At 32.9% G+C, this 16,905-nt stretch overlaps 2 protein-coding genes across 10 annotated transcripts in view; both read right to left on the reverse strand.

The window, feature by feature from the left end:
- The window catches only part of Grip163 (gamma-tubulin complex component 6), a 29,594-nt gene extending 25,001 nt beyond the window's left edge, over positions 1-4,593 (reverse strand). The window contains exons 1-8 of one of the 2 annotated variants that reach the window (XM_080175284.1): positions 4,500-4,593; positions 3,690-3,750; positions 3,037-3,133; positions 2,538-2,613; positions 2,174-2,261; positions 1,839-1,918; positions 1,199-1,315; positions 647-770 (exon numbers count right to left, since the gene is read on the reverse strand). In XM_080175284.1, the coding sequence (XP_080031410.1) occupies positions 647-770; positions 1,199-1,315; positions 1,839-1,918; positions 2,174-2,261; positions 2,538-2,613; positions 3,037-3,133; positions 3,690-3,750; positions 4,500-4,555 (699 nt within the window). In that variant the 5' untranslated portion in view covers positions 4,556-4,593. Of the gene's footprint in view, positions 1-646; positions 771-1,198; positions 1,316-1,838; positions 1,919-2,173; positions 2,262-2,537; positions 2,617-3,036; positions 3,134-3,689; positions 3,751-4,499 lie in introns of both variants that reach the window. The other variant, XM_080175283.1, reaches the window with a different exon arrangement.
- Positions 4,594-4,645: 52 nt separating this feature from the next.
- Bap111 (Brahma associated protein 111kD) lies at positions 4,646-15,340 on the reverse strand. Of its 8 annotated transcripts, none has more exons than XM_080175287.1 (14): positions 15,183-15,340; positions 13,962-14,030; positions 12,840-12,874; positions 11,919-12,011; positions 11,353-11,439; positions 10,714-10,857; positions 8,223-8,274; positions 7,852-7,922; positions 7,613-7,671; positions 7,016-7,130; positions 6,526-6,678; positions 5,989-6,129; positions 5,572-5,765; positions 4,646-5,395 (listed from the first exon to the last, which is right to left on the reverse strand). In XM_080175287.1, exons 1-14 carry the CDS (start codon positions 15,244-15,246, stop codon positions 4,933-4,935), a joined length of 1,740 nt encoding a protein of 579 aa, XP_080031413.1. In that variant the 5' UTR covers positions 15,247-15,340; the 3' UTR covers positions 4,646-4,932. The 8 variants fall into 8 exon arrangements, with proteins under 8 accessions (XP_080031413.1, XP_080031411.1, XP_080031415.1 ...); XM_080175285.1 differs by having other exon boundaries at positions 11,919-12,029; positions 15,183-15,339; XM_080175289.1 differs by having other exon boundaries at positions 15,210-15,288.
- Positions 15,341-16,905: the final 1,565 nt, after the last annotated feature.

Raw genomic sequence — 16,905 nt, forward strand, 5'->3', positions numbered from 1 at the left:
TAATTAAAATCAAATTCTAAGGGTAGATAGCGTGGGAATTCAAAATAACAAAATTGCTACTTTTAAAATTAATCTAACGCCTTTGTGAGATTCGCTAAAGAATTACGCTAAGGGTCCGAAGTCTATTGATAAATTGTCGATTATCTAACAGGACGTAAGAGCCTGTAGTAAGCATTGCCTTCCTTTAGTAGTATCCCATTGCGATACACATGAGAAAACTATGGTCGTCACCCAGGGAAGAAGGGAACATTTGGCTATTTATTACACTAACAAGGGTGTATAATATTCTGCAAAATTGACCCTGCTCAGGGGGGGGGGGGGGGGTAAAAAATAAAAAATATGTGGTTGGGGGGAAAAAATGTAAAAATTAAGAGAACTGAAAACATTTTTTTCCATTTTTTCCCTTCCTTGGTGGAAAAAACCAGGAGGGGAAAAAATATAAAAATTTGCAGCAGGGGAAAAAATACAGAATATACAGTATACACCCCTGTACAATAGTCCCCAAATTTTTATAATAACGTTTTCTTATTCGTTGGCTGAACAACTTTGGAGTCTTTTATTGGATTTGATTTGTTAGCTCATTAATCGCCCTTAGTCTTATCCATTTAGATCCCTGATAGTCACCACAAAAAAGTAAAATCCATACCTGTTTCAAAGCATCATTATCTGGGCTAAATACTGGTGGAACAGGATATGAGCTATTACTTTTGGATGATCCGGTTGAATCACGAGATTTGCTGCTCAATTCGAAATCTTTCTTTTTATAGATTCTAAACAAATATAAAAATAAATTCTCGTTTACAATAAAAGGATATTTCCGTTTAATAATTTTTTTTAATACGACTATTCGGCGTTTTCCCTCGATCATAGCCCCTCCCCCCCATAATTTGGAAATAAATTGAAATTAGGGAAGGGGAAAGTTTTCCGCTTGTTTGCTAATTACTTTAGGTTAGGCTAGGTCATATTGGGTATAGGTACTGTATTGGGAAGTCTAGCAGACTCGAGGCATAGGTTGAAAAATACCTGACTCTTCTTGTTTTCAATTTATTTTCAGAACAGGTGGGGAGGGGAGTCGGTTTTAGGATCTTTGAGGAAAAGCATCAACCGTAATGCCGAACGGACAAAGTGAGGTATAGAATAGTTTTTCTACTAAAATTCCTTCTTAAACGTTAGTTAATTTTTAAAAAGAAATGCTTACTTATAAGGCTTCGAACCCGAGACCTGGGGATCTCGATCTGAGCTGAAAGCTTTAAAGTTAAACTTTGTTTGATAAGCTTTAACTCCGGATCCATAGTCAGAGCTACTTGAATCCAACCTAATACCAGCCAATAGAGTTATATCAATTAAGAAAAAAAACTATTTGTTGTAGCACTGCTTCTCTGTAAATAGGGTATGTACGTCAATGCACACTTAATAGTATCTATGGTGCACAATTGAAAATCTTCTCTTTTCATCCATGTCTAATCCCTCATTTTTTTCGCTTCTCAACAAATCGATTTATTATTACTTGGATGTTTCTCTAGATTTTTATGTACTCTAATAAAGTGATACTTCAAGCTGGCTAAAATAACTATTCGAGCCACTCCCTTTGCCCCAATTAATGAGTTACACATTAGAAATATATAATATATTGACGACAAATTTTCCCTTGTCAATATTAGCTTAACTGTGTCAGATAAACCGTTCTCTTATTTAGTTATAACTGAAAATTACTAAATGTCTATACCTACTTAGATAGTTTTCCTAAAAAAATGTTGTATGTGTGATTTTGCTGAGCTACTTATGGACATAATTGTCCTTGTACTTGCCCGTTTCTGACACTATATAATTTCTATTGCCTTATTCGCTTGAATGTTTCTATACAGTCTCCCATCTCCTGAAAACCTTGCTTCACTTTACCTCTATCACCTCCAGATCCCTAAAAAAAAAAAGTCTCATGATATGGTTGTCCACGGATAGAAACATAAAAAATAGGGATAATTCCTAGTTTACTAGTGAATTTCTGGTAAAGATTACAGGAATCGTTGCCATTGCGGACGAACGCATAGTACTACTTATTAGAAAAGCTTCGCTTTAAATACGACTCGGATAAAAGCTTATCCCCAGCAATGTTGAAACGCAGCCACAAGGTAGTTAATTAATACTATACAATACACTAAAACTTAATGTTTACCTTCAATGCAACCAGAAATTTAATAATCGCATTAGTTCCATTATCATCTGGTAATTTTTCTAGGCATTCTAATAAATCTTCAGATCTCTCCTATTTTAGGTAATAAATAATTCAATATCCTACAAAAAAAAGTAAAAATTTGTCAAGTAAGATTTCTTAAACGGCTAGGCAAATTACTTTTAAGTTTTTAGAAAAGCTTAATATTGGCCTTGCTAGTAAAAAATCACTTTATAAAATCTTTCTTCAAGCTCTAAAATGCATCTATTTTTAAGAGATAACCTGAAATAAATTTGATGTCTATTTTAACAGAGATAAGTACTTTTTTTGTGTAATTCATTGTTTATGTAGGTTTTGATAAAATTATTCCTGCTGATCTTGTAGAGTCAGACTGAATGCTTCACTTTGCAGAAGATCTTTACCTGAACCTTCCCAATTCTCATCTGCTGTAAGTATCAATGCTTTTTTCAACCGAGTAGCAAAAGGATTGTATGTCTGTGTATACCTTAGCTTACTAATTTAAAATTGGTCATTTTGAACTTAGAAGACAAAAAAAGATTTTTTTTGGCTAAAGCAGGCTTTAAAAATACTTTTAATTACTCTATCGGTTTCGTAACTAGTCTTGAATCTGTGAACGCCCACTGAAAAAGCCTAAGGCATATCATAAAGCTTCAGTAATTAGTATCTTTAACAACCAAATGGAAACAGCTATTCACGAGATATTTTCAGCTTTTGACAGTGTAAAACTTCTATTCTTTATTCTAGATTTGAGATATTTAGTAATGCGACGTATTATCGTAATTTTATTAAAATAATGAGATGTTTTGTGATTTATTTTAAGTACAGCTGGATAAAAAAAAGCATCCCTGAATAATTTTTAGCTTTGAGCAATCCATCCAAGCAGATTTGTTTGTATCTTTTCACTTTCTTAGATGTTACTGCGGAGCTTTCTTGGACCAGGAACTAGGAGCAGGGGTTCATTTAAAATAATATTATGCTATTATATAAAACAGTGAGTTTTTTTTTGTCTGTAGCTTAAGATTTCGATGACTACCTACTAAAACGTGTTCTCCATTTATGGAAGCTTAACATTGATAGGTCTCGGGATTGTTTCGGGCTATTTAATTTTTAGATTTAGGTCTTAAGATAGTTTTATGCTATATGTATGCAGGGATAGTCTCGAAGGGTTAGAGTTACCCCGTAGAAGTTTGTCAGTAGGTAATGAGCTTAATCTTTATCAATGTATGTTTTGTTATGATCTAATAACTACCTAGGTATTAAATGTTTAATAAAACTAAGCTTATCGTCAGATAATTTTTATTCCGTCTTTAAAATATAATATCAAGAGTGCTAAGTTAGGCAATAAAAGAAAACTAAAATTAAAGGCATGTTCAACAAAAATTCCAACAATGAATTGGTCTATAAAAAACTCTATCTATAATCTATATCCCCAATTTTTGTAGGTAGTAAAAATAATATTAATATTTCCTTATCTTAAATTTTTACTAAGTAAACCCACCTGCTGCCAGGTAGTAATGTCCAGTTTCTGCTTTCCATCTGATCTTGAGAGTCCACCCAAACTGCCACAAGTGATACTTTAAATTTACTTTCCAGTTTTAATCGGCTTACTAGTAGGTTGGAGACATTGGACACTTTTCCAGACTAATAGTATCTAAACTTTTCAACCAGTAATTTTTAGAATCTGAAGGGGTACCTAGGTAGTTAGTTTATCATCATTTGGGATTTTTCTATACCTATCAATTTTATTTACCGTCCATAGCCCAATTCCTTAAAACACATGGGGCTTAAATCACTTTTATAAACATTAGGTAGATACATATTCTTCTCTTCCACACATTTTTAAGATTACCCACCCTCTCCCAATTGTTCTTTTATTTTAAATACCTTCTTTAATTTAAAATGGGGGAGTGTCAACTTCCCTCATCCCCCTACCCTACCTAGCCACTAGTTGAAAGTAAATTAATCTAATGACCTTTTCATCAAGGATCTTAAGAGATAAGCCAATGGTAAGTTAATGTAAATCCCCAATGATAAGAAACAAAATTGCTTTTCTCCTACAATATAAAGTTGTTTGTTGAAAAGTTTGAAAACCAACCATTCAAAATTTTATTAATGTACCCAAAATTTATGTGCCAACCAATAAGACAACACGGTTAAAAACTTTAAGTATCAGTGTAATTCAAAGTCCAAGTAATCCGCATTACAGAAAATAATCGACATACAATTCTCTTAGGACTTTATTTACAAGGTATTTACATTTATTGTACATTATTTGTTTGGTGTTCAGTAACTATTTAAGTATTTTTTCCTTGCATGATGGCTAGATAGCAAATTTATGCACTCAAGAAAACTAAATTCACCCATTTTAGTTTAGACTAACATTTTATCTGAAAGCTACAAATGTTAAACATACAATCGAGTTAACTAAAAGAAAATAAAAACTAAACTGAAAAATAATAATTTTCGATATTTATTGAAATGATTAAATACATGCAAAAGAAATGAAAATTCTCATGCTAAATGTGTTTATAATAGTATACAGAGAGATTACATACAAAAATACATTATTTCTAACATACTAAAATTAATACCTAGGTAGTTTGCTTATAAAAGTTAAACTTTAGAGCAAGTACCTACATAATCAAATCATATTCAATTTATGTACAAGAATATTGAAAATGAAATATTAGAAAAACTTGATGAATACAAAAATTGCGCAAATTGGTACATTTTCCTTCTGCTTAGGGGGCAGCGGGTGGTTGAGGGGAGGATGCTGCTGGTGGGGGTGCTTGTCCCCCAGGAGCTGTAGTTGGGGGTGGAGTAGCTCCTTGTGGTGGGGGAGGTCCCCCTGGATATCCGGGGCGCGGCCCAGAATAACTTTGGGGTGGATATCCACCCGGAGGGAATCCAGCCCCTGCTGGGGGATAACCTGGAGGCCCCCCTGGGGCGGGATAGCTTCCTGGCGGTGGGGGGCCATAACTTCCTCCATATGGACCCCCTGGAGGGGGAGGACCGTATTGGCCTTGGGGCGGATATGGTCCAGGCCCTGGGACGGGGACACTTCCAGCAGGAGGAGGAGCGTTAGGGGATGGGGAGTGACGCAGTCCAGGGGATGAAGCTCCTGGGGGGCGAGAGCTTGGGGGCAGAGGGGAGGGCGCCCCACTTGAGGGAGAGCCAACATTTTTCATCTCTTGATCTCCAGACCTAGAAAATAAGATCATTTAATATTTTTTCAAAATATCACAGAAAATAGTTGTCTTTCCAATAACCTAGCAATCTTTTATAAATCTTAAAGAATATATGGCCCTATTTAGATTTACAAAATTTATTGATATGCCCTGTTTTTAATAAATAATTCTACGCCAAAATAAAATTCTTACCCTGCGGGGGGAGTTGGAGCAACATCCGACATGGCCTGGTACTGGGGAGCCGCAGCACCTCCCTTACTTGCCTCAGTGCCTGCCCCCGGGGCACTACCGTCGGTACCATCGCCCTCCTTCTTTTCTTGATCAGTTGATGGGGTTGGGCTGGGTCCATCTGGTCCGCAGTCCTTGCTCTCAACTGGCTGCAACACCTTGACAAAGAAAACAAAAGTAAATTACCTACAATTGTTTTGTTTTTTTAAAGTAAAAACTAAAAGGATTTAAATTATGTTTACGTATATTTAAGAAATCAAAAAAGAATAGGAAGGAATATTATATAATGCCTAGATATTTGAGTTTAGATTGGTGGGTAAAATCCAAAGTATCTTACTTACGAGAAATAAAAGGAGGAATCCCTAGCTCTGTATACTATACCTGTCTAGTATCCACAGGATCTGTAGGCTGTGCTGGAGAGGGAGGAGTAGTGGCTCCATCCCTAGCTCTGTCCTCCTTCTCTTGCTTCAACTTCTCCAACTGTTCTGCCACCATCTCCTCATATTTCTGTTCAGAAACAGCCTGGCAAATTAAATAGGGATAAGAATCTAGATAAAAGTTAGTGAGCATAGCCTTTTCAATCTTGTAGTTTAACCTTTATTGTATTGAATCCAAGATTTTTGTTCTAAAAGAATAAAACAGATTTAAACAGGATTACACAACCCGAAAATTTAAACAATTTACAAAATTCTTAATTCGAAGAATATTCTTTAAGGAACAATCGTCTTATAAAGTTGTAACCCAACTTTTAACATTTAAAGTAAATTTGCTTGCACGATTTTAAAAAAAGTAGTAAGGAGCTTTTTGTTTGAAGATTGCCCATTTGGTTATCTATTTTAGATAGGGTTCATATAGGATATGGGATGATTTTAGGTTATTTTATTCTAAGATTAATTTGACCATTGGGATGCTTTTTACCTTGACACAATGCTTCTTAAGTTCTTCATTGAATTCCGTGGAAGATTGTAGAAACTTGCGCTTCTTATTCTCATACTTCTCCTCAATGGTGGTGAGCTCCGCCTCTAGCTTCTTCTGGTGCATGGTCAGAGATTGTACCTGCCTCTTCAATACCTGGATGGATAGATAGAAATTCAGAATAAAAAGATAGGTACCTATTCTGATATTATATTTAAATGTTAGAATTAAAAGATATCAAGCTGTTTTGATTAATATTACACTGGGCTTTGTAGAGAAAAACATTTATACCTGCATCCTGCCAGTAGTGACAACACTCCTGACATCAGGCACCATGACCTCAGATAATAGTTACCTATACCTTCATCCTGCTAGTAGTGACAACACTCCTAACATCTGGCACTATAGCCTCAAATAATAGTTATACCTGCATCCTGCCAGTAGTGACAACACTCCTGACATCAGGCACCATGGCCTCAGATAATAGTTATACCTGCATCCTGCCAGTAGTGACAACACTCCTAACATCAGGCACCATGGCCTCGGAGAATATCTCATTGATGAGCCTGTGGTTCCTCATGAACCTCGCGTGAGCTACGTGCTTCACACTAAAATAAATAATATTAATGGGGTTACGGTATTCCAAATGCTAAGTGTTCTTAAAGTTCTAAGACTCTAAGTCGGTCTTTCAACTTTATTTTTAGAAAGAAATTTTTTTTTTGGGGGGGGGAAGGGGGGGAGGGGGGGGGGTTGGACGCCTATATTTCTTTTCAGCGGCGATTTCTCTTGGTAGGGTTGAGCTACTTTGAAAACTTCCCTTGACGTATGAGACGTTTCACTGTAAAGAAGAACCATATGAATTGCTCTTAAGTTACAGACAAACAAATGAACAACGTTTTATTAGTCTTCAGTTCAACTCTTTATAATGAAGTAGAATAGCAATAACTTTTTCAATAAGCAACTGCAATGCAAAGTCTCAATGCTATATCTCTTAATAGGTTGCGTTTCCTTGTGCTTTCATATGTTGTACTTCAGCTACCGCCCCCCCCCCCTCTCGTCTCTTAAAATTTCTAGGTACAAAAATGTTTACCTGAGACCATCGTCCGTGTCTTCCTCATCCTCTGCAGGCTGGATATCTATACGTCTTTCCTAGAGGAATGGATAATTAGATGTCTTACTATTTCATTGATATATATCTAGCTAGATATCTGGATTTACATAATGCATAACTTTTTTGTAACAGCCTAAAACTTCGGATAATAAAATTTATGTCAAAAAAAGTATGAAAGCATTTTTTTTTCGTGGTAGAGTAAATAATCAATTTTGTACCTGGACTTTAGGTCCACCTCTCTGGTTAGCCGCAGGCATAGGTTCTTGAGGGTCCTCAATAACAGGGGCACCTGTACAATTTATAAATAGATAAAACACAAATATTCATCAAAACAACAAATAGTATAATTGTCTTTAACAATCTCTTAAAAATCTAAATAAAGTTGAGGATAAGCATTATATCAGGACACTGTTGTTTGATTTTTAAAGGTAAAAAATAATGGGTTTTCAACAACTCCCTCTTTCTCCAAAAAAAAAAAATAAGGCCTATTTATGGACGCAGCCACCAGTTGGAATAAAGAAATAACCTCAGCTACCAACGCGGTAATTTAATTTTAATGACTTAATTCTTAAATAAATCATAATCTTACCTTTGGTCTTAGCTTGAAGATAAGCTTGGAAAGCAGGGCTTGACTGATAAGTCTAAAATTAAATTTAATGTTAAAATTTTAGATAATTTTTTCTACATTTTCATTCCTAAATACAACAAGGATGACAACATCCATAAGTAGCGAAGCACAAAAAATTGTGGATTGGAATACGTAGAAGTAGATTTAAAGTGTATTTATTAAAATCAAGAATAGATTTATGGGAGAAAATAAAATGAAACCTTGTTTTATTTTGTATGATGAAGACTGTTAAAGTAAATTACATACTAGATGCACATAACAATGGGGAAAAAAATTTGAAACTGTTAATGCAAAAAAGTTTATAAATTGGACCAAAAATACCAAAAATATGGGGAAATATGTCAAACATATAAAAATAGCCAAAAACCTGCTAAAAGGCAGTTTGGCCGCCATCGTTTCTTTTCTTAAAACGCCAGAAATTTAATTTTAATATCTTTAATTGAAAAATTTTTGAAAATTGGACCATAAACACCAAAAATATGGGTAAAAATGTGAAAAATATAAAAATAGCCTAAAACCTGCAAAAAGGCAGTCTGACTGTCATTGTTGTTTTCTTCAAACGACAGGAAATTTAATTTTGATATCTTTAACTGAAAAAATTTCGAAAATCGGACCATAAACACCAAAGATATGGGGAAAAATGTGAAAAATATAAAAATAGCCAAAAACCTGCAAAAAGGCAGTCTGACCGTCATTATTGTTTTCTTTAAATGACGGGAAATTAAATTTTGATATCTTTAACTCAAAAAATTTTGAAAATCGGACCATGAACACCAAAGATATGGAGAAAATTTGGAAAATATAAAAAATAGCCTAAAACCTGCTAAAAAAGCAGTCCGACCGCCATCGATGTTTGTTACTTAATTGTGCATCTCAATGATGGGAATGTTGTCAAAAAATTTCAGCTCTCTGTCTTTTATAGGAGCCGAGAAAATCACGTTTCCCCCAATTCATTAATTACGGACGGACGGACGGACGGACGGACAGACGGACGGACAGACGGACGGACAGACGGACGGACGGACGGACATTGTGAATTATAGAGTAGCTTCGCTACTAAAAAAAGGTAGATTAAGTGAAAATTATTTTTATAAATTGTTAAATTAGAGCATAAAAGTTAACAAGGATGACAACATCCATAAGTAACGAAGCACAAAAAATTGTGGATGGTAATACGTAGAAGTAGATTTGATGTGTATTTATTTAAATCAAGAATAGATTTATTGGAGAAAATAAACACAAAACCTTGTTTTATTTTGTATGATGAAGACGGTTAAAGTAAATTACATACTAGATGCACATAACAATGGGAAAAAATATTTTGAAACTGTTAATGCAAAAAGTCTTAAAATAAGACCAAAAATACCAAAGATATGGGGAAATATGTCAAACATTTAAAAATAGTCCAAAACCTGCTAAAAGGCAGTTTGGCCGCCATTGTTTCTTTTCTTAAAACGCCAGAAATTTAATTTTAATATCTTTAACTGAAAATTTTTTGAAAATTTGACCATAAACACAAAAGATATGTGTAAAAATGTGAAAAAAATAAAAGTAGCCAAAAACCTGCAAAAAGGCAGTCTGACTGTCATTGTTGTTTTCTTCAAACTACAGGAAATTTAATTTTGATATCTTTAACTGAAAAAATTTTGAAAAACGGACCATAAACACCAAAGATATGGAGAAAAGTGTGGAAAATATAAAAATAGCCAAAAACCTGCAAAAAGGCAGTCTGACTGTCATTGTTGTTTTCTTCAAACGACAGGAAATTTAGTTTTGATATCTATAACTTAAAAAATTTCGAAAATCGGACCATAAACACCAAAGATATGGGGAAAAATGTAAAAAATATAAAAATAGCCAAAAACCTGCAAAAAGGCAGTCTGACCGTCATTGTTGTTTCTTCAAATGACGGGAAATTTAATTTTGATATCTTTAACTGAAAAAATTTTGAAAATCGGACCATAAACACCAAAGATATGAGGAAAATTTGGAAAATATAAAAAATAGCCTAAACCCTGCTAAAAAGCAGTCCGACCGCCATTGATGTTTTATAGTTAATTGTGCTCCTTAATGATAGGAATGTTGTCAAAAATTTTCAGCTCTCTATCTTTTATAGGAGCTGAGAAAATCACGTTTCCCCCAATTCATTAATTACGGACGGACGGACGGACGGACGGACAGACGGACGGACAGACGGACAGACGGACGGACGGACATTGTGAATTATAGAGTAGCTTCGCTACTAAAAATTGTGGATATTAAGTATCATACCTAAACTCTGTTTAGATATTATACAACGAAATGATTCCAATTAAAAATATTTCCTAGCGCTTGAATCAATCTACCATTGTATTACTACCATATGGAGAATTTCACACACACAAAAAAAAATTTGACAGGAAAGATAAACTTGCGTTCTGTGTTTCCCTGAAAATTAAAATAATAGGCCCACCTTCATAGCCCTGTCATATTCTTGTTTCTCGCTCTCATAGTCTTCAGTGTACTCAGCCCTTTCCCTTTCAGGCAAGTCTCTCCACATTTGGCCAATGATCTTACCAATCTCCCATAACTTCAGGTCTGGATTCTCTTGTTTAACCTAGATTGCAGCAATGATAAATTAGGAGTTATATAAATAGATAGATATTGCAACCAATGGTTAGTTATGTGAGTGGAGCAGACATAAAAAGATACCAAACTATAAAGTAAGTGGGTGTAATTAATGATCATCAAGGACTGAAAACATTTAAATCATTTATCCATGTTACGTGTGACGATTTAATAATAACTGAGCAGTTTCCCTCAAAGTGTTTGTTGAGCACTGTATCCTCCCCCTATACTTAAAAAAAATCATTAACAAAAAGGGAGGGGGGGTTAATTTTTTGTTTGTTTGTTTATCACCTAGGGCAGGTTAGGCTAGGTTATATTAGTTACTGCATAGCCAAACACAAGTAAAGCACCGCACATACAGGTCAAGCACTGCAGGTGTTTGGTATAACACTAACCCTTTGAATTAAATACATAAACCCTAGCTGCATAGGAGGGTATTTGCTTGTAATTCATATAAGAGATATTGATATGATTTATAACAAACCTGATCCCAAACTTTTCTGCTGTACCTCATGTACGGCATAAGAGGCTTCTCAGGAGCCTTGGGCGGCTTAGGAGTTCCAACTGAAGCCTTAAATACAGTATCAATGTTAATGTATTAGCTTAGCAAAGACAAAGTGAGCTAAATACCTAGGTATAAGATGTCTCTTTCTAGTATAAATCCTTACCAAAAAAATCAAACATTTATTTTGATAGCATATCATGAGAGAAAGATCAAATTGCTTCTACATTATGTCAGTCTCCGACACAGAATAATTAAAGGTTGGGCGGACCATATGGAATTACAGAATTTATTGCTTCCAAAGAATTTTGACAAATTATCATATTAAAAAGTTGTTAAAAATGCAATTCCGCTACAAAATGGAATAAAGATGTCCCTAGAGTTTTTGCGTAGATGCTTAGTATACAAGAAACTGTAATCTTTACAAAAAATCGATAATTTATTTGTATGATAGCTGATACGCAATTCACATTTTCCCTTTAATACAATCTGTCTGAGACTAAGTTATAGATAATTTTCGCGAAAAATAAAAATCATAATAGACTTACCGGCTGCTTAGAACCAATCCTTTGAGGGGTGAAGGAGTTATTTCCGCCAGGGGTCTGCACGAATGGGTTGGCCCGCACCTCATCTTGCAGCTTCTGATGATAAAAGTATCCCTGGATAGACAGTAAGGGGAACCCCGTAGGGATTAGAAAGCAAGCAAAGCGGTCATGCAGAGCTGATCAAAGCGAGTTTAGGGTGCCTCAAAATGTATTTAAAAATTTCACAACATCAAAAAAAATTATTTGTTAACAGTTTCAAACAACGGACCCAAAATAATTTACAATTTGAAACACCCTAATGCAAATAAGCCATGCAAAGCAAATAAAGCAGAATAAATAAAGCTTGTTATCTATATTACATAATTTTCAGTAAAAAATAATCATTAAAAAGAAAAGAGAAATATTTACCAAATCATTTATTTCTAGATGTAATATCTTAGGTAGGTTTCAAATTAAGCAAAAAACTGGGTATATAAAATAACAAGAGTTTTTTATTATACAAAAAATATTATATAGGTATAAAATATTGTAAAATTAAGTGAGTTCTACTTTGTTGTACTTTGTGAATATAAAACTGATTATAAACAAAATTCGAAATAAAAATTAAAGATAAAAACTAATCTAAAAGCAATATTGTTAGCAGGGTTAATAAAGCAAAACTTAGCATTAGCAGAAAAGCATGAAGCGCCCATATTTTGTCCTTATTTGTTATGGGTTAGGTTAGGTTAAAAAGCATGAAAAGCAAAAATTGTTCCCCTTTGTCTATCCCTTATTTTACATTTTAAGAATAGGTTACAACTACATGCTATGATTGTTTATTAGAAATTCTAATGTTTATTTGTTAAATTCTATTTTCATTAACAATTTTGAAAAATATTTTTAGAATATTGAAGGTATTCTTCTTTTAATTGGAATAAAACTTACCCCTCCGGGAGGCGTTGGATTGGCTCTCAAACGGTCTAAAATAGATTTATTTGAAATGAATTTTTGTTATTTAGGTACTACATACTTGTTATAAATAATTCATAAATATTGGCTAATTTCAGAGGCGTCTAAGAGGGAGGGAGGGGGGGGGGGGGGTGTTAAAATGGTGTTTTCTGCAACCGCCACTGCCTAAATTTAAAAAAATCAATTTGGAAATAATTTAGGTCGTGGACCTTTCTCCTCGCCACCTAAGGTGAATTACCTCCCTTTCCATATTTTTTATCCAAATAAAAAGCTTAAATGTCCTTTTATTTGATCTCTGGGAAAGTAATATTTTCAAGTATCTGTTCCTATATTTTTTGGGGGGAAAAAATAGAAGTTTGGTACATAAGTAATATATTTTGATAATATAAAAATATTTATCTGTACAAATTTTACAAATTTAATGAAACTAATCTAATAAACAAAATTAAATCATGCTGTAATTCACTAAAACTACTAAAATTTAAGAATCAAAGGTTACTGAACTACCTAATCTACATAACTTAAATGCAAAATATTAAATCTAAAAAAATATCAAACTATATTAGAAAAATAGGCACTCAAATTAGAAATAAGCAGGAAGATCTTTTTTCTTGACGTTTGATTTAACAAAACTTTAACATCCAAAGTTTGCACATTATATTATTTAAACCGATAAAACAATGCCTGTAGATGACAGCGTAGAATTATACTTCTTTGTTTGAATAAGTATGCTGTGTACTACCAATGTTAGGTTATTTGAGGGCCTTGTTCTACCGTCTTTAATAATGCTTGCACAGCAATTTGTCCGTTAGCAACCTTACAAGTTACCCTAAAAAGTCCCCCTATGTATTTCCAAAATTGATAGTTCATTTCATTACCTAGTTATTGTTTCTCAATCAGTAAACAATCAATGATAGTAGGTTAATTATCAATATCGTTAAAATCACACTTGAATTATTTAACCCATCACCAATTTTGTTAGTACATCTCAAATCTACTCAAACATATGTTAGTATTATGCAGCAACAGGGAGAGTTTCTTTGGAAAACAAAAGCTTTTCCCCCACTCCCCTGTTCCATAATATTGTTGTAGACTAACCTTTGAGAATATTAAAATTAAGATTGGCTGACATTCCCCCTTGAGGACCATTCATCTGTCCCATGTAATCTACGAGTTTACCATTATAAGTCTTCATTTAAAGGGCCATTCATTTGTCCAATTATATGAATAGCTTTACTCATAAACATACATAAAAAAATCATAGAGTTAATCAAAATCAAATATACAAAAAAAATTAAGTTTACACAGTAGGGATATTTTAATTGGCAAGATACATAACTTGTACCTACAAAAAAACACTCAAAATTATGCTTTAATCATAAAATATTGTATACTTTTTCCCCAGATGTCTTTTCTATCAAAAATTCATTATTTTGCTTGTTAACACCCTTCCCTTGACGAATGAAAATTAACATCATGCATAGTTCAATTTCATTGTAAACTTACATCCAACCCTTTCCAAATTGTTAGATTATTTTCTTACACCATAAGGTTAGTTAAACTAGGTAGGTATTTAGTTTTGTCATTTGTATTTTTCAAAATCCTTTCAAAATTAAAAATTTTAGATTAAATCATGCTTTGTAAAATCTTTAAAAATTAATAACATTTTTCACGAAACGATCAAATACTTCAATGTTTATAGACAAAACTTAGATTTTTTCTATCCTACGAACTTAAGCTTTGCTAAACTTCTAAAAAAGCATTGGAAAAGATATATCTCGCTTTCTAAAAGGATAAAATTAACTCTGAGATATATCTAGGATTTACATTTTCCATGAAAAAAAAATAGACTTTAATTATGTATATGTGTAATAAAAATATTTAAGTTAAATAAAAATTGGAAAATGTAAACTTTTACACCATGGCAAGTTAATTGTAAAACGAAATTAAAATAGAACTTAAAGAATACTTGTTGCATAACAATTTTTATTAAACTATAAAAAAGATCTAAAATTTTTGCATTTAAAATCCGTATAAAAATAATTACCATGGTGTAAAAAAAAGGTTAAGTAATTGAAAATAATTTAGAGCTTTTTTATACGTACTTGTTTCAGTTATATATTCTTAAGACAACAATCAAAATCAAAAATTTAAATTAGCTATTTTAAATTTTTCTCTATAAAAACATCCAGCTTTTACTGTCAAAAAAGTTACTTTTCTATAAAATATGGTAAATGTTGACATTTACCAAATTATATGTCAATCTTAATGCTCTAAATTATCTCCATTACTTGCAGAGCAACCAAGGATAAAACTTACGCATGCCAGGCGGGGGACCTAAAGCACCTGGCGACGCCGTCTGGCGAAAGTTAGGCAATGCCATCTTTCCTGCACAAGCTGACTTCACAAACTCTGAAAATACAATATATAATCAGAACATGTAATTTCGTTACTTGCGTTGCGTATCATATGTATATTATTTTAGCTATAAAATCTTGTACTTATATATAAATCTTCCAAGTTACTATTTAAATAAGTTATATAAATAATTAAGTTTTGAAGTTAAATAAATCTGAAATTTTTGTGTTATTGGAAATTGCTATTTGCACATTTCACAGGTATAAACTAAAGAATAAAAATGCGAAAGAAATTAAAGATTGATTTGTGTGTTATTAATTTGTAACAAGACAACTAGATTTGCAACTTTTTAACCGTTAAATACCGGTTTTTGATGAGCGGAATTAGATTTGTAAAATACCGAGTAAAGTAAACACTCAACTAATAAAAAGTTTGAAATAATAACATAGTTTGAAGTATTGTATAGCTAGATCGAAATAAATACATTAATAATTAATAAGGTATCAATTATTATGGTATAGTATAGTAGTGTTTTAATTGAATTTTTTATATATTTGCAAAATACCCCTCAACCGCCAAAAAATAATACGTAGATAATAATAACCAGTATAATAAAATATTTCCCCTAATAAAATTTGGCCTAATATCAACTTATCAATAGCATCATATTCCTATTACATCAATAACAACCTAACTTTAAATTATTAAAATTTCATTAAAATTTAAAATAAAATAAAAAATTGAGATATGGCTGGTTTGTTTACTAATACAAGCGGCGAGTCTCGGTCCTTCCAAGCTTCATAACAGCAACCTTTCCTCCTTTTGGACTAAATATGTCTTAACAAATTTCCCCAAACTTTTATTCATATTTCTTCAATTAAATAATAATAATTAATTTTTTTGAAAGTAACTGGGTGTTTTTGTGCTGTTGCGAAAGATCTCGCTAACCACCGAACCTATATTTTTATTCTTTTTTATAGAGTCGCTGTGGGTTTAGGGTAGTTTTCATAGGACTGTTTTATATAGGCAGTTTTAGAAGGAAGGTTACCCCCACCGTCCAAAGATAAATATTACCCAGAAAATAATAACCCCGCCCTCCCCCCCCTTCAAATCAAAAGTGCACCTGAATACAAAACATTAAACATGTAAAATTTTATTAATTTGAAAAATCTCAAAACACACACAAAAAAGGGAAGATTTATGGCAGGAAAATATGTCTAATACAAGTTAGTCGTCTTCCTTGGTAAATCTAGAATGCCGCTGATAATTATAAAAATATAAAAACAAAACCGCGTGAAACTAATTATAATAAATCTCGCAATGACACAGTGATCACAAGGTCGTGTTTTTTACACGACTTTTGCCAAAAAGTCGTGTATTTTTAAAATTTTCTTGCCTTACCCCCTTCCCTTTTTAATTCCCCTTTTCCCCCTTTTTCTTCCCCCCCTTCCCTTTTTTAAAAAAAAGTCGTGTAAAAAAAAAATTTCATGTGAGATCCCTGCAATGACACTTTCTTTGTTCCCAAGTGTCAACCTAGAGGTGTGAAAAAATGTTAATTGTTTCAAGATTTTTTTTATATTTTTGTCTACTTTTGCCACCATTTTAGGGGTTTTAAGGTTATTTTTGGGTCTTTAAAATGGTTAATTACCCATGTCGATATATTGCGCAATATTTTTAAATGGTT

The sequence above is a fragment of the Acartia tonsa genome, chromosome 10 (assembly GCF_053477335.1).
Source record: "Acartia tonsa isolate MP-2025a chromosome 10, ASM5347733v1, whole genome shotgun sequence".
NCBI classification, from domain to species: domain Eukaryota; kingdom Metazoa; phylum Arthropoda; class Copepoda; order Calanoida; family Acartiidae; genus Acartia; species Acartia tonsa.

What these genes read in the sequence shown, in the direction of transcription:
- Bap111 (XM_080175285.1), bottom strand. Translation starts at nt 15,246, where the DNA reads ATGGCATTGCCTAACTTTCGCCAGACGGCGTCGCCAGGTGCTTTAGGT. An exon ending in ATCCTGTGGATACTAGACAG is followed by an intron (nt 5,766 to 5,988) that starts GTATAGTATACA and finishes TTCTTTGTCAAG; the next exon opens with GTGTTGCAGCCAGTTGAGAG. An exon ending in GCTCCAACTCCCCCCGCAGG is followed by an intron (nt 5,396 to 5,571) that starts GTAAGAATTTTA and finishes CTTATTTTCTAG; the next exon opens with GTCTGGAGATCAAGAGATGA.